The sequence below is a fragment of the Ursus arctos genome, unplaced genomic scaffold (assembly GCF_023065955.2).
Source record: "Ursus arctos isolate Adak ecotype North America unplaced genomic scaffold, UrsArc2.0 scaffold_15, whole genome shotgun sequence".
NCBI classification, from domain to species: domain Eukaryota; kingdom Metazoa; phylum Chordata; class Mammalia; order Carnivora; family Ursidae; genus Ursus; species Ursus arctos.
In genome coordinates, this window is record NW_026622819.1 from 56,927,003 (window position 1) to 56,952,868 (window position 25,866).

Sequence of the window (25,866 nt, forward strand, 5' to 3'; positions counted from 1 at the left end):
ACATCTCTTCATGTGCTTACTGGCCATAGCCATTTGTATCTTTTTTTTTGTGAAGTATCTGTACAAAAATTTTGCCCATTTTAATTGGGTTGATTTTTTTTATCATTGAGTTGTAGGAACTCTTTGTATGTTCTAAATACAATTGTATAGTTGTATATTCTAAATACAGATTCCTTATCAGACATGTGCTTTGTGAATACATTTTCCCAATCTGTGCCTAGCCTTCTCATTTTCTTAAATGCATTTAAAAAAAAAAAAAAAACAGAAGTTTTTAGTTTGGATGAAGTCCATTTAAGCGTTTTTTTTTTTTCTTTTTATGGCTTGTGCTTTTTATGACACTAACTTTACAAGGAAGCCTGGGCCAAACAGTGGTATTTCCCAAAATGAGAAAATCAAGGCCAAGAGAGTCAAAGTGACTTGGCTCAGATCACAGAGACTTTTTTTTTTTTTTAAAGATTTTTTGTTTATTTATTCGACAGAGATAGAGACAGCCAGCGAGAGAGGGAACACAAGCAGGGGGAGTGGGAGAGGAAGAAGCAGGCTCATAGTGGAGGAGCCTGATGTGGGGCTCGATCCCATAACGCCGGGATCACGCCCTGAGCTGAAGGCAGACGCCTAACCGCTGTGCCACCCAGGCGCCCCAGATCACAGAGACTTTTGCTGGTAGACCTGAATATAATGCAGAAATCTTCGGGCTTGAATCTTCAGTGGTTCTGGCCGATTTTCTCCACCTCTCTCCTTTCTTTCTTCCAACTCTTAGTCAAAAGACCAGCCAGATTATGGGATGTATTCCCGGATCTCCTCATCCCCCACCCACAGCCTCTATGTCTTTGTGAGGAACTTTGTGTGCCGAATTGGGGAAGATGCTGAACTCTTCATGTCTCTCTATGACCCCAACAAGCAAACGGTCATAAGGTAGGTGTGTTCAATATTGCCTGACTTCTCTGTATATGGGAGGTTGGAATTAGCTGAGCACAGAGCATCCTTTTTATTCCCACCATCATTTGTGGAGAAAGTCCCACCTGGAAGAGAAACTGAGCCTGAAAAGGTGGAAGTAACCCTAGGATATGTGAGTCAGGTAGAAATATTGTTTATTACCAAATTTTTCCCCTAGTGTGGTTATGGTTATACAGTAAGATTTTGTAAATAGGTTTTTGATACTGGAAAACAATCAGAAAAAATGAGATTCATATAGGTGGTGTTGGCTAGAATAAAAATACCTACTTTTAAAATAGGAGATGGGTAGAGGGGGATGAGTGAAATAGGCAATGGAGATGAAGGAGTGCACTTGTCATGATGAGCACTGGGTGATGTATGGAAGTGTTGAATCACTATATTGTACACTTGAAAGTATTATAACATTGTATGTTAACTAACTGAAATTAAAACAAAAACTTAAGTAAAAAATAAAAGTAAAACAAAAACAAAGCTAAACAAATAAAATAAAATAGGAGTAAAGAAGTAAATGGTGGGAGCTCCTGGGAGGCTCAGTCAGTTAAGCGTCTGCCTTCGGCTCAGGGATTGATCCCCACATCAGGCTCCCTGCTCAGTGGGGATGGGGAGCCTGCTTCTCCCTCTGCCTGACACTCCCCCTGCTTATGTTCTCTCTCTCTCTGTCAATCAAATAAATAAATAAAATCTTAAAAAAAGAAGAAGAAAAAGAAGTAAATGGTGAGAACTTCATTTCCTCCAGGGCGATATCAGGCTGAGAATGTGGGCTCTGAAATCTGCCTGAGTTCATAACCTGGCTGCACCATTTACTCTTTCTTAACCTCAGGCAAATTGCTTATCTTTCTAAGCCTGAGTTGCCCATTTGCAAAATGTTAGCACAATCCTCATGGGGTCATTTCTTTCAGACTTTAACGAGAAAAAGCACATGAAGCACAGAGCTTGACACAGTTCTCCAAGTGGCAGTGGCTGTTATTATTATTACTTTAACCGATAGCTCTTGAGAATGTAGAAAGTAAGGGAACTTCTGGGTGCCTCAGCTTGAGGAAGCAAGAATACCTTTTGAGAATCTCCAGGGAAAAGACTTTGGTGCATCTCCAGCCCCAACTACTGGGCCTCTGGCCTCTGCCTGTGGCTCAGACCATCGTTCCAGGTGGTGACCCTGCCGGTCTCCTCCAGTGGGGTTTTGGGCTAACACATGGTTGCATATTTGAGGTCCCATATTTGAAGTCCCAGCTGATATATTAGAATGCAGCTGGAGCATAACCCCTCTGCCTTTATGGAGAAAGTGTTGTTTCCCTAGCTTGGTTGTTATGATGGTTAAATGAGATCACGCACAGTGCCTGGTGCACAGTAGTACTTTGGAAAATAATGGCTCTCCTGGAGACGTTTGTGAAACATGGAGGGGCTGTCCATCTAAGAAGACTGAACTGAGGTCTGTGTATGATCTCATTTAATTCTCATTAGTCTATGTCATTTAGGTGGGAAAATGAGGCCCAGGAAGGTCAAATGACTGGTTCAAAGTCATATATATTTATTAATGGCAGAGCTAAGATTTCTACTCAGGTCCACCTATCTGATTCCAAAGACAAGCTAATTCCCACTTTATTTTTTCAAAAAGATTTATTTATTTTAGAGAGAGAGAGAGCACGAGTGGGAGGGGCAGAGGAAGAAAGAGAGAGAATCTCAAGCAAAGTCTGTGCAGAGCGTGGAGCTTGATGCAGGGCTCAATCTCACGACCCTGAGATCACGACCTGAGCTGAAACCAAGAGTTGGATGCTTAACCAACTGTGCTACCCAGGTGCCCCTAGCTCCCACTCTAGTATGTCACCAAGGAAAGAGTTATATCGAATATCCTGAATGGGTCTTATCAGGGTTTCAGAACTGTCATGGTGGACAGCTATTCTTTATACTAAACCTAAATCCCTAATATTAAAAGTCAGTCCAATTCACCTGGCTAGGCCTCAGTGAACACTGCAGATGATTGTTCCTGCTACCTTAGAACATACTTGAAATGGTCCGTGAGCCATAGGCCCCTTGCCATTCCCTGCCAGCTATTCACAAGGTACCTGTGACAAAGACCCTGAAAGCACTCATAGGACCCTTTCTGCCTTTCAGGAAACATGATTCTTCATGATCGAATTGACAGGGGTGCCTGGCCTACTGGCCCATCTAAGTGATGGATGACTTGAACCAGCTCTGTGGAAAGAGGCAATGGATCAGTGACATGGCAGCTCTGTTCCCTGATGTGCCACACCAGATGATAGGCTCAATGGGGCATGCCTGAGTGATGCCTCTGAGAGGGCCAGAAATACAGGGAAGCCCTCAGGAAACTGAGAGATGAGGACGAAGGGGAATAAAAGGGACAAAAACCAAAAAAAAAGGAGGGCAGGAGAAGTAGAATACAAAGAAAGATGAGAAGACGCATGATACAAGAAAGGGGAAGGGGATCTTGGAAGCACTCCCTATGTCATTCTGACTCTAGACAGTGGTTCTTCCCCTAAGAAATCAGTCTTGTCCACTCCTGCCTAGCCAGGGTTGACATACAATGGCAAGACAAGGCATTCCTTGCCAAAGACAAGTTAGGGCAGTCTCAATGTGACCCAAATGTGGACTGGGGACAATTTGGCTGAGACTGAACTTTCAATGTTGGGATGAATCATGGTCTGATTCCAGTGGATGCCTGAATAGATCTGGCTTGGGAAATATAAGGTAAATTTTTGTAGGACCAAAAAGAAGCAGCTTAGACATCAGGCCAGTGGCAAGGCTAATTTCCAAAAAAAAAAAAAGGCTTGAGGAGGAATTGAGATGATCCTCCCCTTCCTTGGAGGAGAGTGTCGTGTGCAGTAGGTATCACCTGTCTTCGTGCCAGGTGGGCCTTTAGAATTACCACCCAGGTCTTCCTGGTTAGGGATGGATAGAGCCAGCTCAGCCCTCTAAGTTGCTTTTCTTTTTATGATTGCATTTCTGCTAGGAGAAAATTTCTGGTGCCTAATGTTTAGACCTAACAGGCTGGTTCTCTACTGGGTATGCTACATGTGTTCAAAGGTCCTGGGAAAGACCCAGATATATCACTATGACATTCTGGAAATAACCAATGGGAAATAATTTTAAAACAATTTTTTATGGAGCTTTGGAGGTTTCTTGGTTAGTTTGCTGAAAATTCCACTAAAATTTTAAGAACTTATTTAAAAAAAGGAAGAGGGGCACCTGGGTGTGTCTCAGTCAGTTAAGTGTCCAACTCATGGTTTCAGCTCAGGTCATGATCTCAGGGTTGTGAGGATCAAGTCCCAGGTTGGGTTTTGCACTCAGCATGGAGTCTGCTTGTCCCTCTCCCTCCCCCTTCACCCCTTCTCCAGCACCCATGTGCTCTCTTTCTCTCTCTCTCTCAAGTGAATAAATAAAATCTTTTTAAAAATTAAAAATTAAAATTAAAAAGAAGGAAGAAAAGCTGCATTTAACTTTTTTAAAAAAAGATTTATTTCTTTTATTTGAGAGAGAGAGAGTGTGTGTGTGTGTGCATGCAAGCTGGGGGAGGAGCAGAGGGAGACAGAATTTTCAAGCAAACTCCCCGCTAAGCACAGAGCCCCATGCAGGGCTCAATCCCAGGACCCCGAGATCATGATCTGAGCTCAAATCAAGAGTTGGTTGATTAACCAACTGAGCCCCCCAGGCACCCCAGAAAAGCTACATTTAACTCGATTGAATTTTAACCAGTGGTTAATCCAGAGCTGTGTTCATTTTGTTATCAGTTCCATTTACCCCTTGAACTTGCTCAGACTACTCTCATTAGTCTTCTAGGAGTGAGTAGAGAGAGTAACAAGACGTTGGAGAGAACAAATCTCTAAAAACAAGGCAACTCCCCCTAACTTTGATAAATTCTTGTTATGCTTTTTTTGAGATGATTTGGGTTTTGAGCTTATTTTGTTTTTATCCTAATTCAAGACTGACTAGTATGAACTGCACAAGGTGATGTATGGTTGCTAGAAGATGCAAGATGGTAAATGATCATATGTCAGAACTGTGTGACTGCCCCTCATAAAATGCTTCAGCGGATATCCATTACTTTTAGGATCAAGTCAAAATCTTTGAATGGCCTATAAGACCTACATAGTCTGGCCTCTCTAAGTTTTCTCTTATCACTTTCCCCTTGAATCTGTTTTTTAGATGTAGCAAGCTCCAGCCTGCCTCAGGGCCCTTGAATATATGTTTGTTTTTCCTGAAACATTTCCCTTTCTCACTCTCTTTTCCTGACTAACTTTATTTACATGTCATATCCCCAGCAAGGAATTTCCTGACCACCCAGACTAGGCCAGACTTTCCTGATATACATTCTTGCAACACCCTGAACTTTGTCTTTATAGCACAATTGAATATGAATAGTCGTCACAACTGCATTTAGATAGTTATTTAAGTGTATCTCAGATAATGGCTAAGGCTATCTATGGCCCCCCATCACAGTGTGATATTCCATTTAAGGAAATAGTCCCATGTCCAATGGATAATTATTAAAAAAATTTAATCTTTAATTAGTCTTGAAAAGGGAATGAGATGAGAAAGGCAAATGCATTCTTAACATCCAGCAAAACACCCAAATCCTTTCCCAATCTCTCCCACTCTTAATTCTACAGAGAATGCTGCTACTCTTCAACAATATTAGGTAGCTGGGCCAGAATTTGCTCAGAAGATGGGGGAGGGAAAGAGAATGTGAATGCGTATGTTAGTGATTCTTTGCCCCCTGGTCTGTTAGAGAGAACTGTAATCTCTTAGAAGGAGGGACCATGTCTGTCTCAAACACTACCATGTCCCCAGCAGCCAGTACTGGTTGAGCACACAGTAGAGGCTCAGTGAATATTTTTACCGAAGCATTGTTGAGCTCCAGGCAATAACAGGTTGCCATTCCTCTTCCCACAGTGAGAACTACTTGGTGCGATGGGGCAGCAAGGGCTTCCCGAAGGAGATCGAGATGCTCAACAACCTGAAAGTGGTCTTCACGGTGGGTGTGCACTGTCTTGTTGCTCCTGTCTTCCATACTCACAAGGGTATGATCTCGGAAACTCTGCCACTCACTTGGTCAGGAGGGAGCATGGCCTGGGTGCAGATCTGTGTTCTGGGCTTTCTGGAGAGATTCAGAGCAGATGGGATGGGGGAATGTTGTATGTCCTATGGAAGCTGTTAGGAAGATGGATCTTCCCCTCTTTCTATCTCCTTCCCTCTTTCTTTTTCACTCACGTGCACACCAAGAACACATGCCAAGTGCTGTGTAAACAAGCACAGACCCCTTCCAGCAATAATGTCTACATGAACTGGGTACAGCAGCTATTCTGATTTATCAGTTAATTCATGGCTAACCTGAGTTCCTTTCTTTGGCTCAGACTTTGTAAAAACCTCTCTAAAATGTATCAGAAAAAAGAAAAGACCTTCTAAGAGCATTGACTGCATTGGTAAATTGGATATTCTGAACATAATCAAATCACAGATGAATAAAGATCTTAACAGATCCCTGAGATCATTCTTCTATATACCAGTATTCGCTGGGCGAGACATGTATAGAAATGTTGAAATCAGTTGTTAGTTGGATGATTTATTTCTGAAAGTGAGCCTGGCTTTTTAGTTCTGGAAAAGACAAACAGTAGAAAGAAAAAGATAAGTGTTATTATTTTCAGCAAAGACCTTTCTCTTGTCCTATTTCCATGAGGGTGTGTTAAGAGTGTGATTTTAAGATACCTAAAGATATTGGCATTCTCTGCAAGCTCCTTTGGGGAAAAAGAGTGTTTATGAGATTTTTCACTCTGTTGCCTATGTTAGCAAGGGAAATTACAGAGGAGGAGCCAGGGAGGGATTTGGGCATTGGCCAAACCTATGAGTCTGATCCAGGAGTGACCGACATGCTAGATTAACCGACATTGCTCTACAATAATTTTCCAGTTACAGCCCATTAAGTGCAATGTCTTATGTTATGTCACAATTAGATTGGAGTGCAGCTGATTTATTTTGTTTGTTATTTCCTGAAAAATGGGCCAGCGGCATGGAATAAGATCATAGTTCTAATTGCTTAGACAAAGTTTTCCTGGCATATATAAATGTGTCTCAGTCCTGTTTATCTATTATTAGTTAGAAGGAGGAGCCTATTTATTTTCTTGATAAATAGGAAAGTCCCATGGGGCTTCCTGATTAAACCAGGAGACAGATGTTTCATGAGAGGGACAGGGACAGGGAATCAATCAACGGTTGCTTTTGCAGAGAACCAATTCATGATGTAAACGTGCAGGAGAGGGCATCAGTACGTGTGTGTCTCTCACTATCATGGAGAGTGTGACTCTGCCTGCACAGAATTCTGCCTGTGCCGCCGCCTCTTCTTCCCACAGCAAATGAACTTGGGGACTTTGGTTGACTGACTCAACAGGCTGATACTTCTCCATCTTGAAATGATGGGAGTCTTCATTTTGGGACAAGGAAGGTCATGGTGCTCTAGCTTCTTTTATTGATTCAAGAGCTATCGAGTGAATACCTAGTATGGGTATAATCTGTGCTAGGTATTGGGGATACAGCATTGAATAAGCTGATAGACCCTTTTCAAGATGTGATGGGTGGAATTCAGAAAACAAGTAAATGAATAAATAAACAAGAAAATGTCAAAAGGCAATCCATGCAATGCAGATAATTAAAACAGGGTGATGTGATGGTGTTTGACTGGGCTTTACTTTCAATTGGGCATTGAGGTGATGTTTAAGTTAGAGAAAGATAAAACTTGGCAGGCATGTGCCTTTCTGGCCTTATTTCTCTTGTCTCTGGATTTTAGCTCTTTCTGGTTTCCTCTTTGAGGGCAAGCCCTGGGACCTGGCACATGGGTTAGCTGATGGTGAACTTCCCCTGTCTCCTTTATAAGCATTCACTCTCCCTGGCTCTGTAAGAGGAAAGCAGAGTATACCACCAGTTTCCCTAAGAATTTTCCCAGTTTGGGGGTTATTGCTAACACACAGGAAACAAGACCGGACAGTAAAAAGAGTGCTAATGAATTACTAAATCAGGTGACATGTGTTTTAAGTTTTGTTGTCCCGTCTCAACTTCCCTAATATGTCTGAGTTTTATAAGGCCAAAGCAAAAATGATTGAGAAACACCACAGGTTGGAACACAGTTCTGAGTGAGGATTGCTCATTTATACACTCTCCAGAGAATAACTTGTGCTCGAGTATTTTGTAAGATGCTAATATTCTTTAGTGCCAAGCGTCTCTGATGAGGCAGCTCTTAAAGGTCTGGTGTCTTCCTTTGATCAAATGAAATCTCTTCAGAGAAAAGGGGTGGAAGAGGGGCTTAATTAAGAACCTTGTAGGCTTACCTAGTATATTAGTTGCCAGAGCTGCCATTACAAAGTGCCACAGTCTGGGTAACTTAAGGAACAGAAATTTATTTTCTCACGGTTCTGGAGGCTGGAAGTCCAAGATTAAGGTGTTCGCAGGGTTGGTTTCTTGTGAGGCCTCTCTCCTTGGCTTGCAGATGGCCTCTTCTCCCTGTGTCCTCACGTGGTCTTTTCTTTGTGTGTGTCTGTGTCCTAATCTCCTTGCTTATAAGGACACCAGTCATTGCATAACCTCATTTTAGCTTAATCATTTCTTGAAAGTCCTTATATCCAAACACATTCTGAAGTGCTGGGGGTTAGGACTTCTACATATGAATTCTGAGGGGATGTAATTTAGCCCATAACATCTAAGAAGGATCTTTTCAGGTGTCAGGGCCTTTATGGTTCTAGAATGCCTCTGAAAGATACCAAACTAGATATTTCAAAAATATGAAAATTCCTAATGATACAAGAGAAGTAATTAAGGACAGAGGTCATTATAAAGGAAGCAAGACTTGAGCTCTTAAGGATGCAAAGGGTTTGGATATATAGAGGAATAAAAGGCAAGCATCTGAGGCAGAGGTGTGGACAGGGTGCTTAGGAAGGAAGAGTGAGTTGAAAGTGAGCATTGTGTGTTTGGGGAGCAATAAAGAAATCTTTGTGACAAAAATAGAGTACTTACATGCAGAGAATAGTGGAGAACTGGTTGGCTAGGACAGCTGGAAATATATTATGTCTGAGACCTTTCATGTCAGCTGGGGAAGATTAGCACTAATAGGGTAGAAAATAAGGAGCTAGTAACGTCATTGTGGGGAGAGAAGTGAAATAATGAACATGGCTTCAAAGGTAAGTTTGTAGGGGATTTCAGGGTGGGTGGGAGGAAGGAGTGAGGCAGGCCAGAGAAAAGGCGGTCCAACCATCTGCACGTGAGGTAATTGGGTTCTCAAATTCAGGTGCCAACAGGGCAGGGCGAGGAATACAAATGAGTGGCCAAGCTTCCTTAGTCAGGAAGCCCCCTTCTCCCCTGCCTTCCTTTCTCCCTGCCTAACAGGGAGATTTTGGAGAGTAGGGAAGCAGATGTCCATTTCCCCCGCTGGTAAAAGGACAGCCCTTATAGTAGTCAGTCGTTCTCCAGAGAACCTGAACCAATAGGATATATAGATAGATTTATTCTAAGGATCTGGTTCCCATGATTGTGGGGACTGTCAAATTTGAAATCTGTATGGCTGGCCAGCAGGCCTGAAACTCAGGCAGGGTTTCTATACTGCTGTCCTGAGGCAGAATTCCTCCTTCACTGGGAAACCTCAGGTTTGAGTGCCTGAGGTACAACACTGAATAAGGCCTCAAGTCCTTCAACTGGTTGGATGAGGCATGTCTACATTATGGAAGGTAATCTCCTTGACTTCAAGTCAACTGATTATAGATGTTAATCTGAGCTATGAAATACCTCCTTAGCAACATCTAGACTAGTGTGTGGCCAAACAATTAAGCACCATAACGTAGCCAAGTTGATGCATAAAATTTAACCATCACAGGTCCCAAGCAGAAAGGTGTGGACCACATTGGGGCCATGTTTTGTTTCCAGAAACTCTGCATGCCTCTGCACTCTTCTATCCACACCAGCCGCAATGAGGTGGCTGCTTTGCCTGGGCCCTGGCTCTTATGTGAGCTGACAGGCTATTCCCAGTGCATGTGCCTGTAGGAGGATTAATTTGGAGGAAAAGCAACTATTCCCGAGTGAGGCCAGGCCCAGGATTCTCTACTCTGATGCCAACAACATGCTTTGATGTTCTTTCTTAACCCAGCTGGAAGGCGGTCCCAAAAAACATTGAAGCTTTTAGCTTTGAGCAGGACAGTGAGATGCTGAGGTGGTCCAGGTGGTTTTCCCTCCTCTGTATTCTTCTAATGGTGAGAGAGATATGTTGTGGTGGTTAGGTATTTTATAGACTTCAGTCTTAGAATGACTGGACAGTGTCTCCAAGGGCTAAGGTCATGATCCCAGGGAAGTCCCTTGTCTTCTTTGTGTCTCAGTGTTCCCATCTGTAAAATGGGGGTGCAATAATAGTATCTACTTCAGAAAGTTGTTAAGGATCAAACAAGACAATGGTTTATGAGAAACTTAGCACAGTGCAGGGCACATTAGTGTAGTTCCCCATGTCAGTGTTCTTCTTCAAGGCACGCACTAGAGTACACTCTGCTGTCCCCCTTAAAGTTAGCTGCAGCCACCTGCCTTGTTTTGGTCATTGAAATACAAGCCAAAGTGATGTCTATTCTGGGTGGAAACTTTAAGGACTAGTAAGTGATTTGCCACATTCCCTTCTCCTGCCGCGGGGACAGTGGAAGCACCTGTTGTGACGAGAGGGATCATCTGTCAGCTAGGAGCCAGGGCAGGTAGGTAAGCGGGTCCCCCAGCCATTGGCATTGGGCAGGTAGCCTGAGCTAGAAGTAAAGCTCTGAGATGCTGGGATTGTTTGGTGCCACAACAACCCATTCCTGAGTGATAAACATACACCAGGTGCTCAGTAAATGGTTAACTGTTGGGGTTGTACCTTCTCCCTTTTGCTTTCTCCTTCAGTGGTGCTGAGCAGTGATGAGATGGATGAAGTCACCTGTGGCAAATGCTGTTTTGGATCCATCAGCTGGCATATAGGAAATGCTGCCTGTATAACTGATGCTGTACTTCTATCCTTCTCTCCCTATTAGTTTAAAATTGAAGAATTGGGATTGAACATCAGAGACCTGCCACTCTGTATCCTTTCTAAAACTCACCTTTCTTATCTATGAAATGGGTATGATTGTCCTGTTTTCTACCTTTCCCAGGACTAATTGTATGATTGGTCCATGTACACTAAGTGTTAAGTACATTCCCCCCACAATTTACTATTAGTGAGCTTCCTTTTCTACTTCTTTAGACACATGGTGTATAACTATTCATTTCCTGCCCTACAGGATCTCGGAAACAAAGACCTCAACAGGGATAAAATTTACTTGATTTGTCAAATAGTCCGAGTGGGGAAGATGGATCTCAAGGATACGAATACAAAGAAGTGCACGCAGGGACTGAGGCGGCCCTTTGGGGTGGCAGGTAATGACACACTACACACCATTAACTTTTATTGAAGTGTGTATTTTATATGGCTGAATTTTAAAGATTATTTCTTTCCCTCTCCTCCTTGCCCCCCCCCCCAAATTTATACCAGACAGCTCTTAATACCCACATTTCTGGTGACTAAATCAAAATAATTGGTGACTAAGTCCAGATTTATGATGAAGGCTGTGAATAATGGATTCCTTGTGTCTGCAGCAGTGTTGGGAGCATGGTGCCGTCTGAGCAGTTGGCACCTTTGCTCCCCAGTGTGGTGAAGAAGGAAGAACAGTACGAGCGGGATCTAATTATGAGGAGCAAATCATTTTTTAAAAAATATCCAGGACAGGAAATCCAGTTACACAGAATGATTCACAGGCCACACATCTAAATTCCAGATGGAAGTGGACGTTTGGAGAGTTGGTGTGACCAAATAAGGCTGCTTCCGAGCAATCTTGCCTCCGCATTTTTCTCCAAGCCTTAGTTCTCTCTCTTGGGGTTTCCAAGACTTCATCATTCTTGTCCCATTTTTATGGTTTTTGTTATTTAACTATAACTGGCATTATTATTTACCTAATATATTTTCTTTTAATTAGCCTAGTTTATATTAAAGTACCTTTTTTTCCTTAAAAGACCTTTTAAAGACCTGTGGAAACAGCAATTTGATATGCCAGTTTTATTTCTTTTTATTCAAATACATATTTTTAGTCATGTACCATTTATAATTCCTCTATATTATATCTAAACCCACGTTTCATGTTCTTCCTTTCAAGATACCCTGGTCTATATTCACAAACCAGCTGGCTCCAACTAGTCCCCTGGCACTGCTTGCAAAGTGGTAGAGTAGACAAGTTAGCTTATAACGAGCTGTTTTGTTTTTTTTAAATCAGGCATTGTGGCTAGCTAACTAAGTAGATGACCTGGGGCAAGCATTTTCCCCAGGGCCTTATCTTTATTATCTGCAAAATGAGAAACTTTGACCTGATTGATCTGTGCCCTGCTCTGAAATGCTGATTCTATATAAGGCATATTCCTGTTAAAGCCAGTAAGGGTCCTTCAACCTTTCCTCAAAGTGTGCCTTTGTCCCCAGCTGTTGTCTGCTCTCTCTTTTGGTTTCAGGTGACAACAATCTGGCGTTTAACTGAAAAGTTCAGGCGTAGATTGCTTCAGGCATAGCTGGATCCAGGAACTCAAATTTATATCTCCTATGTCCTCTTACTGTCTTATTCTGAAGATGAGTGTCCAATTAGTAGGCAAAATGTGGGCCAGCTGTTCCAAGCTTGAATCCTACCAGTTTAGTAATCCAGGGGAAAGAAAACAACCCTTTCCCATGAGTTTTAGTAAAAGCCCCAGGAGCATGAGCCCATGCTCACCCCCTAAGCACTCACTCTGGGCAGGGAGATGTGGTCCTCTGATTGGCTAAGTCCTATGAACAACTCTGGAGCCAGAGGGAGATTGCTCCACCCAAATCATAGTCACTGAGAATGGGTGAGGGGGGTGTCTGTTAATCAGCAAGAAGGGATGCTGGTTAAATTCAAATAGCTAGATGAATCACTGGTAGATTATTACCCCAATGGGGCAACCCTCTTGGGTCCCCTCCCTCCTCAGGAGCTTTGTACTATCACTTTGCTATTACTCAATAAACCCTTCTTTGCCGCCCACCAGAAAAAGAAAAAAAAAAATTATTACCCCAATGGTTTTAATGGCTCCCTGACCAGGGCTTGGAAGGTTTGAGGTATTTCATGCTACCAGGGGGTTTGGGTTATATTTGACTAGGTTTTCCCCGTACTTCTCTCCTGCCCTCACAACCATTTCTATAATCCCCTCTCTAATGCAGGAGTTCTTCACCTTGATTTTATGGACCTTTAGTGGCTAATTTAAGGAGAAGTTTCAGAGGGTTCAGGATCTGTCTGGAATTGCAGGGTTCAAGGATCCTACAGTCATGTGTCTGTGCATATGAGCATGTTTATGAAGAAGGGGTGAGGAGATTTCATTAGATTCTCAGGTCCTATAGGGTGTCATTGTGCTTGGGTTTTGTAGGCATGGTAGACGTCCAATACATATATGTTAAATCCAAACCCACTTGTTCAATTTCATAGCCACTGTTCTGACTCCTCTTGGCCTCTGCTAAACCCCAGTCGCTTGGATGTTTTGGTGGCCTGCTGCTCTCCCAGCCTGCTTTGTCCAGAAGTGTTTGCCAGGTGCTGCACGTTATGAGCCCTTGCTGTCTGTGAATTTTCTGATGCTGCCTTGCTTGCCTTTTTAGATTTTCTGACCCAGCCTCTTGTCCTACAATCTCATCCCATTAACATGGTTTCCTGGAAGCAGGAGGGCATAAGTCATTAATAGATTTTTCTTTCTTCTTTCTTCCCTTTTTTTTTTGTTTTTTGTTTGTTTTTAGTTATGGACATAACAGACATCATCAAGGGGAAAGCAGAGAGTGATGAAGAAAAGCAGCACTTCATTCCTTTTCACCCGTGAGAGATTTCCCATTTCTTTCCCCTTCTTTTAAACCACAACCTTTCTCATTGAACTGCTCAAAAGCAAGGCGAACTTGTTCCCTGAGTTGGTGATAACCCCACGGGGCCTCCCAAGAAGAGGGCAGGAAGAGATCGATGATCTCAGTGCCAAGGCACTTGAAACCAACCAGCTTTTCACCCATTCACTCATCAGATGTTATTTATTCAACAGAGTTTGATTTAAAGCTGGCAGAGGGCTGGGCACTGTGGTAGGCAAAGGGCATGAAGCGGTCAACAAGATAGACATTGCCCTGTCTTCGTGGAGCTTCTGTTTAGATCGGGGATTAAATAGATAATCAATAAAAGATTCATGCATTAATTACAAGTAATACAGGAACCACAACTCTGTGAAGCAACAGCTTATCAGGAACATATAACAGGGAATTGTCACCTGGTTCTCATGGATAGAAATATTCATGACTTCAGAGGAGGGTAGTGAAGAGGGTAAATGTCCTTTTCCTGCTCTAAAAAGGAGTTTGCGAGAAAGCAGGATCCCCAGTTTGAGAATGTTGTCCTTACTTTGTTACACTAAGGATGTCCAAGGAGAATGGAGTTTTGTTACTGGTAATGAAGTCAGTGACTCTAGTATGCGATTAGAACTGAGCAGGAACAGCTAGTCTTTGCCATCTTGCTGAACAGATGTTCCTTTCAAGGGCTTAGGAATCCTTCCTCTCTAAGAGTCTTCTAGATTAAAAAAAAAAAAAAAATTAGCCTCTAGTTGTAGAAATGTTATTCCCAAATCTCAGAACCCTGTTGCTTTGTGAAAAAGAGAAATATGTTTCTTGATGGTATATATGCTGTCTGAGCTGACATGGGCAGGCCCACTTTTCACCTAAGGTTATGGAGGGGCTGGGCAACTTAACCTCAAAGTGGGGACCCTATGAGAGAACCATGCAAATATTTCGTGCTTTCTTTTCCTTCCCAGAGTGACTGCTGAGAATGACTTCCTCCACAGTCTGCTGGGCAAAGTCACAGCCTCTAAGGGAGACAGTGGAGGGCAAGGTACAGTGTCACAATGTGCCGAGCAGACCGGGCTCTGGCTTGGCAGCTCTTGATTCTTTGGAAAACAGATCAAAATCATAAACCCTGGCAAACGTAGCCTCCCTTCCAGACAGACCTTCGTGAAAAACGGGAGCATGTGATCTTTGGAAATGGAAACCACATCTCCTGAATCTGGGAGGCATGTCCTAGTGCCTAAAGGAAGAGGGGAACTGATATATCCTGATTATCTCCTATGTGTCAGGCACCTTCCTAAACCTCCTTACCTGATTTAATTATTCCCACAGTCCTGTGAGGTAGGTGGTATCCACCTCACTTCACAAAGCCTGGGTGGATGAATTTGACAGAATTTCACTTCTGTTACTTCCACTGCTGGAAATAACCAGTGGGATTCAAACCCACACATGTCTGGCCCCAGAGCCCCTCTGCTTTCCACCTTGCTTCCTCCTCCTGGTTTGGGTCGCTGCACCCGTATCTGTTTCTCTCTGCTTCCAGCAGTCTCCTCCAGAAAGAGCCCAAAGGGAGAGAGGCGGGAGGGTGAGACCGAGCACATCTTGAAGTTGGCTCTTCATGGCGAGCATTCTCTTCCAGGTCTCTGGGTGACCATGAAGATGCTTGTGGGTGACATCATTCAGATCCGCAAGGACTACCCACACCTGGTGGACAGGACCACTGTGGTGGCCAGGAAGCTGGGCTTCCCAGAGATCATCATGCCAGGTCTGGCCTTCCCCTGGGCTAGGGGGTGGTCTGGTTTGTGACATCCATTTTCTTTTTACAAAGTCAACTCCTTCCTTTTCAACTGCCTTTTCTCTATTTCTCTCCCTGAAGGTAAAATGATTTTTTTATATCCAAAAATCTTCCCTATATTCACATAATAAACATAGGCACATAAATATATGCACATGCACTTTTTTCCCCCTCACAGATGGGATCACACTTCATATGCTTTATATAACATTACTTTATAAGCTTTATATAGTGCCCTGCAACTTGCTTTATCACTTAATAATTTATCATGGACATCCTTTCTACTTTACTACACATAGAATAATTCTATTCTTTTGGGGAGAATATTGTCGTTCTCTTAAATTTTTAAATTTTTTTTTATTACCAGAGGACTCCATGCCCATTGTAAAATGTTCAAATAGCATGAAAAGGTAAAAAGTGAAACGTTAAAAGCTCCCTCAAATTTTTGTCTCCAGAAGTAACTGTTACTAAAATTGTCCAGATGTGTATATAGTAAAAGAAAAACAAATTAGATTATATAATAACACTGTTTTGAAACTTCCCTTTTTATCTTAAACCTGTCTTAGACTTGTGTCTACCACTGCTCTCGCTGATTTACTCCTTTCCACGGTGTATGGTGGTCCACTGGGGGCCTTTGCTGTACCTGTGCATTCCCCTGTGGCGTTTTCAATTCTTATTGCCCCCCATTCCTGAAGATCCTCCCAACCGCCTTCCTGACCCCATGTTCCTTGGACACTCAAAAAGTCTATCTGCTTCAGCACAATAAAAGATCTGTGGCTGTGACTGCAGACTGTGGTTGTTATTCATGGGCCAAGGAGCTTTCCTTCGCCTTTCCAGAAGGTGTCACTAGAGGATGAAAATTCAATAATTTTAATGGAGCGAAGCGCAGAGCCAATTTTGACCATCCTACCTACCTTTTTGCAACTGATGTCCTAGCGTTCCCCCATTCCCCCATCTCCTTGTTACCTCCTTCTCCAGCCTCCCTGATGAGGAAACAATGCTTTTTTGAAACATGTCTGATGTTAATTTCATTAATAGACGTCAAGGCGGGGCACTTGCCCTCCCACCCCCACCCCTGTGCCTTCTAGTCAGTGTCTCTCCTGCAGTGTAGACGCCAACCCTTGTCTCTCCCTCTGCCTGCAGGGGATGTCAGGAACGACATCTACATCACTCTCTTACAAGGCGACTTTGACAAGTACAACAAGACCACGCAGAGGAATGTAGAAGTGATCATGTGTGTGTGCGCGGAGGACGGCAAAACGCTGCCTGTAAGGGTCCCTGCTGCTGCGCTGGGTGCCCCGGCTGCCTTGGGTGCTTCTGCTCACGGAGATTTGCTTTTCCCCATCCCAATCTGCTCTCTAAATGGCAGGGGCCTTCGGGATGCCCTTGAGTAATATGATCTATACCTTTAGAACTTGGTTTGCACACTGGCCCATAGTAAGACCTTCTGTTGTTTTGTCTTTACATCAAAGCAGTTTTTCAATGTCTGTTTCTCCCCTTTCATGATCTTTTTAAATCAATCTTTCTTTCTTTCTTTCTTTCTTTCTTTCTTTCTTTCTTTCTTCTCTCTCTCTCTCTCTTCTTTCTCTCTTTCTGCTTGGCCTCAGCTTATAGGTTAGCTTTTTGTTGTTAAAATGTTGTTCTCATTGAAATCTGACCTGCTTTATTCGGACAAAATCCATGGCAAGAAAAAGGATCAATATAGAGCCTTGGGCTGGTGTGGAGACTCAGGATGGCCTCAAAACAGACATTTCCAACACTTAATCCAGCTCCCTAGTGCTCAGCTAGAAATTCTGGTGGAAAGCCTTATTCGTAAATTGGTCTCCAGAGGGCCAACACAGTGTATTCAAGAATGCAAAGCACATTGCTATAAATATTTATACAGCATATGTCCTATACAATATTTGTCATGTGTGTTTACATTTATTTACTTATATTTCCTTTAAGGTTGTCAGCAATTGTGTCCAGTGTGTGGGAGGTTCTGCTTCTCAATTTCTCCTTTTGGAGTACTGAGCTGAAAATAAGATCAGCTCTCAGCAGCAGTTTCAGCGTGGGCAAAGATTCCTCTTAGGCCACAGTAGGTGATTAGATAGCATAGTGGGGTGGGGGCGTGAGTATTGGTAAGTCATCTGCTCTAGCCTTGGGGCCTGGGGCTCAGGCAGATTTTGCTACTCTCTACCTAAGAACATAACTAGCATTCACAGAGGAATTACTAATGTGCCAGGCACTGGGATAAGTACGATGCATTATTATTCCCATTTTTACCAAGGGGGAAGCTAAACCTTCAAGTGAAACAACTTTTCGAAGGTTAAAAAATTAGTACGTGGCAGAGATGGGGTTTGAGTCCAGGTTTTGGGCCCTCTTAAACACTTCATAATGCCCATCCACTAAAAAAAAAAAAAAAAAAAAAATCCTCCAACTTCTTTCTCATTTCAAAAATGATGCTAATAACCACTTCTATCAAATTCTGGGAAGATTCATAATTATTTTTTGAATTTAAAGAAATTCTGTTGTCTTTTTGTTGGTAAAGACTGACCCCATTAATTACTATCTGGTTGAGCAAAAATCCAAGTGTTTAACTCATCCTCTCTTTGTTGGATTCTGAAAAGTAAAATAAGTGAGAGACACTTTGCTCAAAGGAATACAAAAGAAGAGCAGAGGGTTTTTATCTGAAAGGGAAATTGCATTTCACGAATGTATAGACCATTGCTTTGAAGTTATTTTTATCCAACTACCTGTTGGAGAACTTTTAAACCTCAGCTTCATTTTTAAAAACACTGATGTTTGCCTTCAGTGTTGCCGAAAGACAAATTAGAAGGAACAGTTAACAGGAAGGCAGGCATCTTATCTCACTTCTGAACCATTCTTCCTTCTACTCCTCTGCCACCCTTTTCAGTCACACCCTACCAGGCTGAGCAGACACACTCTTCAAAGATGAATATATAAGCGGGTACTCTGGGGGCTGAAATGCAGAGGTAACTATGGGGCACGGTGGTAATTTGCAGTTTCCTCTATTAGGCAAGTTATGGGGGAGTTCAGTTGACTGACTATTGAAAATTGCTAAGGAAGCCTGTGGGAGGCTGTTCTTTCTTTATTTGCAGAAATAAATATTACTGCCTAATTAAGTGTCAGGCAGCACACTCAAACACTTGATATTGGTGGGTTCCTGTGGGAACAGTCCCCTTCAGGGATATCTATTTCTTTTCCTGCTTCAGGCGCACACTGCTCTTGGTGGAGCAGGGCCAGAGACAGAGTAGGTTACACTTGTCCTTGGCTCATTTTGGAGTCTCAGCGACCTTGTTCAGGAGGGGCCATAGCAGTGAATCTAATGGGGTGGGCTCTGGGATCAAATAGATCAGGTTCAGTCCCAACCTACCTCCTTAGTAGCTGTGCAATCTTGGGAAAGTTTATTTGTCCATGAAAGAGGAATCATCATTTCCTCCTCTTGGGATTGCAAGTTAAACAAAGTGGTAACAGTAAACACCTGGTGTGCGGTGAATACTCGGAAACAGGAAGGAGAGGTAACATTCAGAGAAGGCAGAGCAACTGGTCAGGAACCCAGGCAATCAAATGGGTAATCTGATATGGATGGATGCCTGAAGCAAGTTTAAGAAGAAGTGAGAAGACTTCCATGCCAGGCCTGGAAACCTCTGCTCTTCTGAGACCAGCGAGCTTATGGGGGTAGAGGCAGGGTGCGGAGGACAGGGTATTATAGTGCTTAAGACCAAGAACTCTGGGGCCAGGCAGCCAAGCTCAATTCCCAGTGCTGCCTGGATTAGCACAATGACTTTGAACAAATTAAATAATGTCTCTATACCTACAATTTTCTGTCTGAATAGTAGGAGACCAGCATTTGCACCTTGCTTTAGTGGACATCAAATGAGTTGGTCTACATAGTAGGTGTTCATTAAAATTGGCCATTATTACCAGAAAGGAATGGTAGTCTTCTGGCTTTATTCTTGCCTTATGGATGATGACTGGCATCTTCACGGGATGTGGCCTTCTAGATGTAGAACACTCTGGCTCTTAAAGTGCATTCACATCCATGGTGTCATTTGTTCCTCCAGTGATTACTACCAGGTAAACAAGGCCTGTGTGAGGAGCCTGATTTTTCCTCCTGCTAAACTGTGTCTACCAAGTCCAAGTCAGCAGTAAAGCCTCTCAGCTTTCCTGATTCCTACTCAGATTGTCTTCAATTGACCTGAAACCAACTAGGAATTCTTACTGTTAATTGGGGACCTTGAGGATGGGCAATGGAGAAAATTATTAAATAGGTTTACTTGAGACATATACAAATTTATATTTTCTTTAAAACCAGGCTTAGTCCCTGGTCATGATTCTCGACACATGTGGAAACATTCAATTTTATCTCTAGCGTGTTGAGGATGAGGGTCTTAGGTCTTTCTCAGAGTAATACTGAATCTTTTTTCTACAGACTTAGACAATCAAAAATTTTCATCATCAAGATAGTTTTGTGGGAATCAGTTGCCCGCCATACGGCAATTTCCCTTTTGCCAGAGATATGTGTGTATTTTCAGATTTTATGAGCTACATGGGATTCACTGGAGTTACAGAAACTCTAAGCCCATAAATGTCACTAGTCATAAATCTTGGGAGGCTGGAAAGCATCTATGTTGTTATGGAAGGAATGCTAGACAGAGAGATAGTGGGTATGAGATGTATGCTAGTTCTGCTATCTTTTCGGGCAAGTGACTTAACCTCTCTGGGCCTCAGTTTACTCAGTTTTGAAATGGGGATAATAGTGGTGATCATCAGTGGTTGTGAGGATTGGATTAAAATGAGGTAGTATGTGTAAAGGGCTCAGCATAATGCTGGACAAAAAGCAGTCTTTAAATGGTTAGAATAAGTTTGAAAGCATGTTTATAGATCAGGCCTCAAAAATTTCTAAAAGACTTCATCCCATTGAAAACAAGAGATTGTCTTTCTTCATTTTTAGTTCAATGGTTATTCTTGTATTTATTTATTTATTTTTTTAATAAAGATTTCATTTATTTAGTTGACAGAGAGAGAGAGAGAGAGTGAAGACAAGCAGGGAGACAGCAGACAGAGAGAGAGGGAGAAGCAGACTCCCTGCTGAGTCGGGAGCCTGACACGGGGGCTTAATCCCAGGACCCTGGGATCATGAACTGAGCTGAAGGCAGATGCTTAACTGACTGAGCCACCCAGACACCCCAGTTCTTGTTTTTTTTAAGAGTTAATTCTGAAAGGATGCTATATCCTTATTTTGAAATGGGTTAAATTTGGCTGCTAGTACCATCAATCATTCTTGCCCTACGCTCAGAAGTAAAGAGGGAGAATTCCAGTGAGAGAGGAAGGATTCTTCTTCCCACAAGTTAGCTTCTCTCACTGGGGGTCCTAGAGTGCTTGTATGTGGCTGGCTTTGGTCATTTAACCAGGTGGTGGTGGTGGTATTGGGGGGGGGGGTGTCAAGGATCCATTGGTGAATCTGATGGAATCTGGTAAGAGGCAAGGAGTTTGTCATCCTAAAAATGCCCAGAGGCACACAGTTTTTCAATTTGGGGGCCAGGGGCTCCAAAACCAATCCTTATGTCTCTAGATCTCTAGAGACTGGAGATAAAATTCTTATGCCCCTTCTGGGAAACCCTAGCTTAGATCTTGTTTGGGGGCCAAACAGTTAGAATTAACAGAGTGAGTTAGGGGCTGACAGACTCTATTAGAAGATAATTTTCCTTGTTACTCCGAGGGTGTTTTTTATGGTAAACAATAAATATCCTATACAGGTATGCTTGCTCTGTGCTCATCTTCTGCTTGGAATATCTTTCCCACATTTTTGCTCAAAGCCAACTTGGAATCTTTCTTCAAGATCCTCAACTGTCATCACCTTCAAGAAATCTTCCTTGAATCCTCAGGCTGCACTTAAGGATCCCTTCCCTGTGCCCCATTATAGTAAAGACATATGTCTGTCATCGCATTGTGTTGGTCAGTGATTTGTCTGCTTATCTAGTGATCCCTCCCCAAAACTGTGAACTCTCATGTCAGGTTTAATATCTGACTCACGCCCGTATCCCAGTGCTTGGCATGGGCCTGATACCAGAAGATGCTTGGTAATGGTGGGGTCCCTCAGGCCCCTCTGTCCCTGTATCTGTCTGCAACCCAGGCTCCCTCCCCTTGCCCAGTTTCCCTGTTAGCATCAGAATCCATCAGAATGAGCTGCTGCTTGACTGACCTGAGCCTGTTTGTAAACTTTGTGCACATTCAGATTTAAGAAACAAATAGGATTAATAAGACTGGCAGCGTGCAGTAACTCCAAGGCTGGTTACCATTTACAATAAGACAGTCACGTCAGCGCCTGGTGCGCTCCAATGGTTTCCAGAATGCAAGTAATAGAATTTCTGTAGTTAAGCAGCTGTCACTCCTGGGGCTGGGGATGTTCATGTATAAATCTGTAATGTAAAAGGGTACCTGGCAGAAGGGTTGGCGAAGGGAGAGTTTTCCCAGACCCTAAGGCCAGTGTTGGCCTTGGGACTGAAATTGCCCAAGCACTGAAAATGGCAATTCTGTAGTGTTTTTTCTCTTTGTTTTTTTGGGGCAGAATGCAATTTGCGTGGGAGCTGGGGACAAGCCCATGAATGAATATCGGTCCGTTGTGTACTATCAAGTCAAACAGCCACGGTGGATGGAAACAGTCAAGGTAATAATAATAATAATCATAAATAATAATAATTATAGCAGCAAACATGTATTTAGGGGCTCTGAGACACCTCCCTAAGATCTGAAGCAATACCGTAGTGTGTGTCCAGTGGTATGTCAGGCAGTGGGAATGGTGGCGCGATGGGTGAGTACCCTGGTTCTCTTGATCACCCTTCAATGACCCAGAATCAGCCGCTGTAGGATTGTCAGATGGTCTTCTTGCACACAGTGCCCAGCCCGCCAAGCTGTGTCATTCCACTCAGCAGTGAGGAGCGACAGAGCTTGCAAGTGAACGTGAGGCTATAAAAGACCACTTAACGCCTGAAAGATACCGTCTTGGGAGGGTGCCTGAGACAAAAGTGGCATTAATCACAAATATTCGCATTACCAGATTGTCACACGAAGCAGAAGGGAATCTCGTGCATTGGAAGAAGAGTTTGGAATTAATTCAATGAACAGTGAAGCTTGAACATATCTTCAAATATCTCTGCTTTGTAATTAGTAGCAGTCTTTAGTCACCCTCTGCTCTGAACTTAAACACAAGATGTTCACATAACTTCCTTTTCCGAGACAGCTATCCAAACCTCCGTGGCTCTTGCCTGGTCACCTATATTCCCATTTTCCTCAGTGGGTCTCCCTGCACTCCCTGCACTCACTCTTTTCATGATGACCTGCCCAACTTTGAGGTCAGAAAGCTATTGGACCAAGTTGGTTTTCTCTTTTCTGTGTTCTCTTGTACTCTAATTATTTCTCTTTGCTAGCCCTTGTCACATGATTGTTAAAATATGCATCTCCCCATGCGAACCATGAGCTTTTGAGTTGCAGGGCTTCTGCTTTGCTTTAGCAAGGCCAGCATTTCACATGACCGTGGCTTGCAGTGGCCATTTCATTCACAATGAAAGAATGAATTGGACTGCAATCGCCCAGGAAGCTCTCAGTTCCTTTGTTCTGTCTGAAGTCACAAATGGTGGACCTCTTCAGGCTTAAATTTCATTCTCTGGAGCAGAAAGTGTCGCAAAGTATGCACCTGTTTGGCTTTTAATAGTCATCTATACAGTGTAAACTTGTCCCTTTTAAAACTCAAAGTGGTTTCCTCACAGGTAGCTAAGCTTCTCTGCTTTGGCTTGAATCGCTCATTGCAGAGAGAGCTGTGAGGTGACGGGAGGTGGGCAGTCTAGAGCCAGGACTGATGCGTCTCAATTAAGGATGTAACAGACCACCTACTGGGCAGTGGAACTGGGGTGACTGAGGACTGAGTGATTTGGTTCTGTGTCTTCAGAGGTAAAAGCATCTGGGTGTCTGTCCAGGCAAGGATGGGAATGAGCCCTGGGTTGTTCCCAAATATTGGATGCAAACATTTTTATGAATTTGCATAAACAAGAGTCCTCAAGCATACCCCCTAATGACCATTGTTAATTTGCTAAGCCCTGCTGCAGTCTCCAGAACTCCTGGAGTGTGTAAAGAAAATGTGCATTGTGCAGTTTGCAGTGCATCAAATCCTGTGCTAAAGTTATGTGACTTTTATATCAATTTGGGGAGATACATTTTAACCCACTGTAATTTACAGACTTCTTTTCATTGGCTAGGAATGCAATTTGGCAAATGGATTACATTTGGTACTTTATTTTCTCTTCATAGCTGGTTCTTATGTAATTTATTTACAGTTCATCAGGCTTGATGGATGGGTAATAAATCAGCATGGAACTCTCTCAGTTAAATGGTCAGGCTGCCTTTTGGGTGGTGGGTTGGAGTGGGGAGGGCTGTTTAACTCATTGTCTCCTGAGCTCTGGTTTCTGCCTACCAAGGTGGCTGTCCCGATTGAAGACATGCAGAGGATCCATCTGAGATTCATGTTTCGACATCGGTCATCCCTGGAATGTGAGTACCTGACCAAATGGCATCTCTGAAGCTCCCCTAAGGAGTGAGGAGTGGGATAACTGAAGGGCCCATGTGTCATTTTCTTTCCTGACCTCACAATGCTATTTCCAGCTAAAGATAAAGGAGAAAAGAACTTTGCCATGTCCTATGTGAAGTTGATGAAGGAAGATGGGACCACTCTGCAAGATGGATCCCATGACTTGGTCGTCCTAAAGGTACCATGTATTGGAATTAACTCTGCAGTGAGTGGGGCACAGGAGGCCAAGGGAAGATGGCAGGATTGCTTAGTGGTTAACAGCAGGGACCACAGAATCACACACACACACACACCAAAATCTTAACTTCTCTGCCTCTGTTTCCCCCCTATGAGCCCTCAGTGAATAATTGTTGAGCGAGTATCACATGAGACCTCTCATGTAAACACAACCATCATGGGTACATAGCACATTGAATAAGTGGAAAAGGTTATTGTTACATACAGAATGGGCTATTGACTCTGTAAAGACCCCTTTGGGATGTGTAGAAGACCAGCAAGAAACATTTGAGAGATGCCTCACTGCCACTAATGGAAACATATCAGAATCAGGGACCCAATCTTGCCACTGACTAAATCTGGAATCATCTCACACATCTTCCTGAGTGTCAGCTTCCTTTTTCTTAAGTGTGATGGTAATATTTATGACAAACCAGTAAGATGACCCATGTGGAAGGGCTGTGTATAAAAGGGTGTACAGATATTGGCCATCATTATTTTACATCATGAGACTTGTACTGTTTTTGAGAAGTGGGAAGTGTTTGCCTTGATCTCACTTGCATGCCTTCCCAGAACCCCTCTTGTGGCAGCAGGATGCCTATGCTAGCACCCAGCTGGAGACAAAGTATGTGCTTGTGAAGGAGGACAAGGCTAAGCTGTTGTCATAGGGACCCAACGCTTGTCCTTGGCTTTCTCAGCCTTTTGCCTGTGGTGTCCATGGCAAACACAGCTTCGTCAAGGCTTCATCACCAGGCACTCTTTCTCTGAGTCTCTCTGGTTTTTCTGGAAACCCCCACTCCCTTCTTGTACAGCTGTTCTCTTCTCATTTATGGCACATCACAACAGACTGTGAACTCATAGCGGGTGGGGTGGGAGGAGGTCCAGTTATAGTCAGTTTGCAATGTACTCATCTTTCTTAAGTCTCAGTTTCCTCATCTGTAAACTGAGGATGATAGCAGTGTCAACAGTGATGATAGCAGTTGTGAGGTTTAAATGAAATGAAGTAAGGCATATAAAGTACTTAGAGCAGCATCCAGTCAGAGTAAGGGTTCAATAAACATTAACTCCTGTAATGCCTGCCTCTAACCATGCATTTCCACATGCCAAGGGACTTAGGTGTCTATCAAATCTGCTAAGAGCTCTATATGCATTATGCCCATTTAGTCTGCCCCAAATCTCTAGGAGCTAGGTAATATGGTTAATCTTCTGTTTAATCATGAGAAAAATAAGACACAGAGAGACCAAGCAATGTGTCCAAGATGTCACAGACTTGTGAATGGTAGAACAAGGTCTAGATCCCAGGACTTTCAGACTCTAGTGCCTTTGCTGTTAACTTTTCCTTAAGTTGATTCCTTATCTTGCTGGTGGGCAGGTGTTAAGACCTCAAGAAATTTAGGGGTACCGAGGTGGCTCAATCGGTTAAGC

The 25,866-nt window shown here is 43.1% G+C and overlaps 1 protein-coding gene across 5 annotated transcripts in view; it reads left to right on the forward strand.

Moving 5' to 3' along the window:
* The window catches only part of DOCK2 (dedicator of cytokinesis 2), a 406,900-nt gene that overhangs the window by 44,470 nt on the left and 336,564 nt on the right, over positions 1-25,866 (forward strand). For all 5 annotated transcript variants that reach the window (XM_026510947.4, XM_057312309.1, XM_057312311.1 and 2 more), the window contains 10 exons: positions 761-915; positions 5,863-5,944; positions 11,238-11,373; positions 13,775-13,850; positions 14,818-14,894; positions 15,483-15,608; positions 16,782-16,906; positions 22,213-22,311; positions 24,116-24,188; positions 24,300-24,403. In XM_026510947.4, the coding sequence (XP_026366732.1) occupies positions 761-915; positions 5,863-5,944; positions 11,238-11,373; positions 13,775-13,850; positions 14,818-14,894; positions 15,483-15,608; positions 16,782-16,906; positions 22,213-22,311; positions 24,116-24,188; positions 24,300-24,403 (1,053 nt within the window). The remainder of the gene's footprint in view (positions 1-760; positions 916-5,862; positions 5,945-11,237; positions 11,374-13,774; positions 13,851-14,817; positions 14,895-15,482; positions 15,609-16,781; positions 16,907-22,212; positions 22,312-24,115; positions 24,189-24,299; positions 24,404-25,866) is intronic.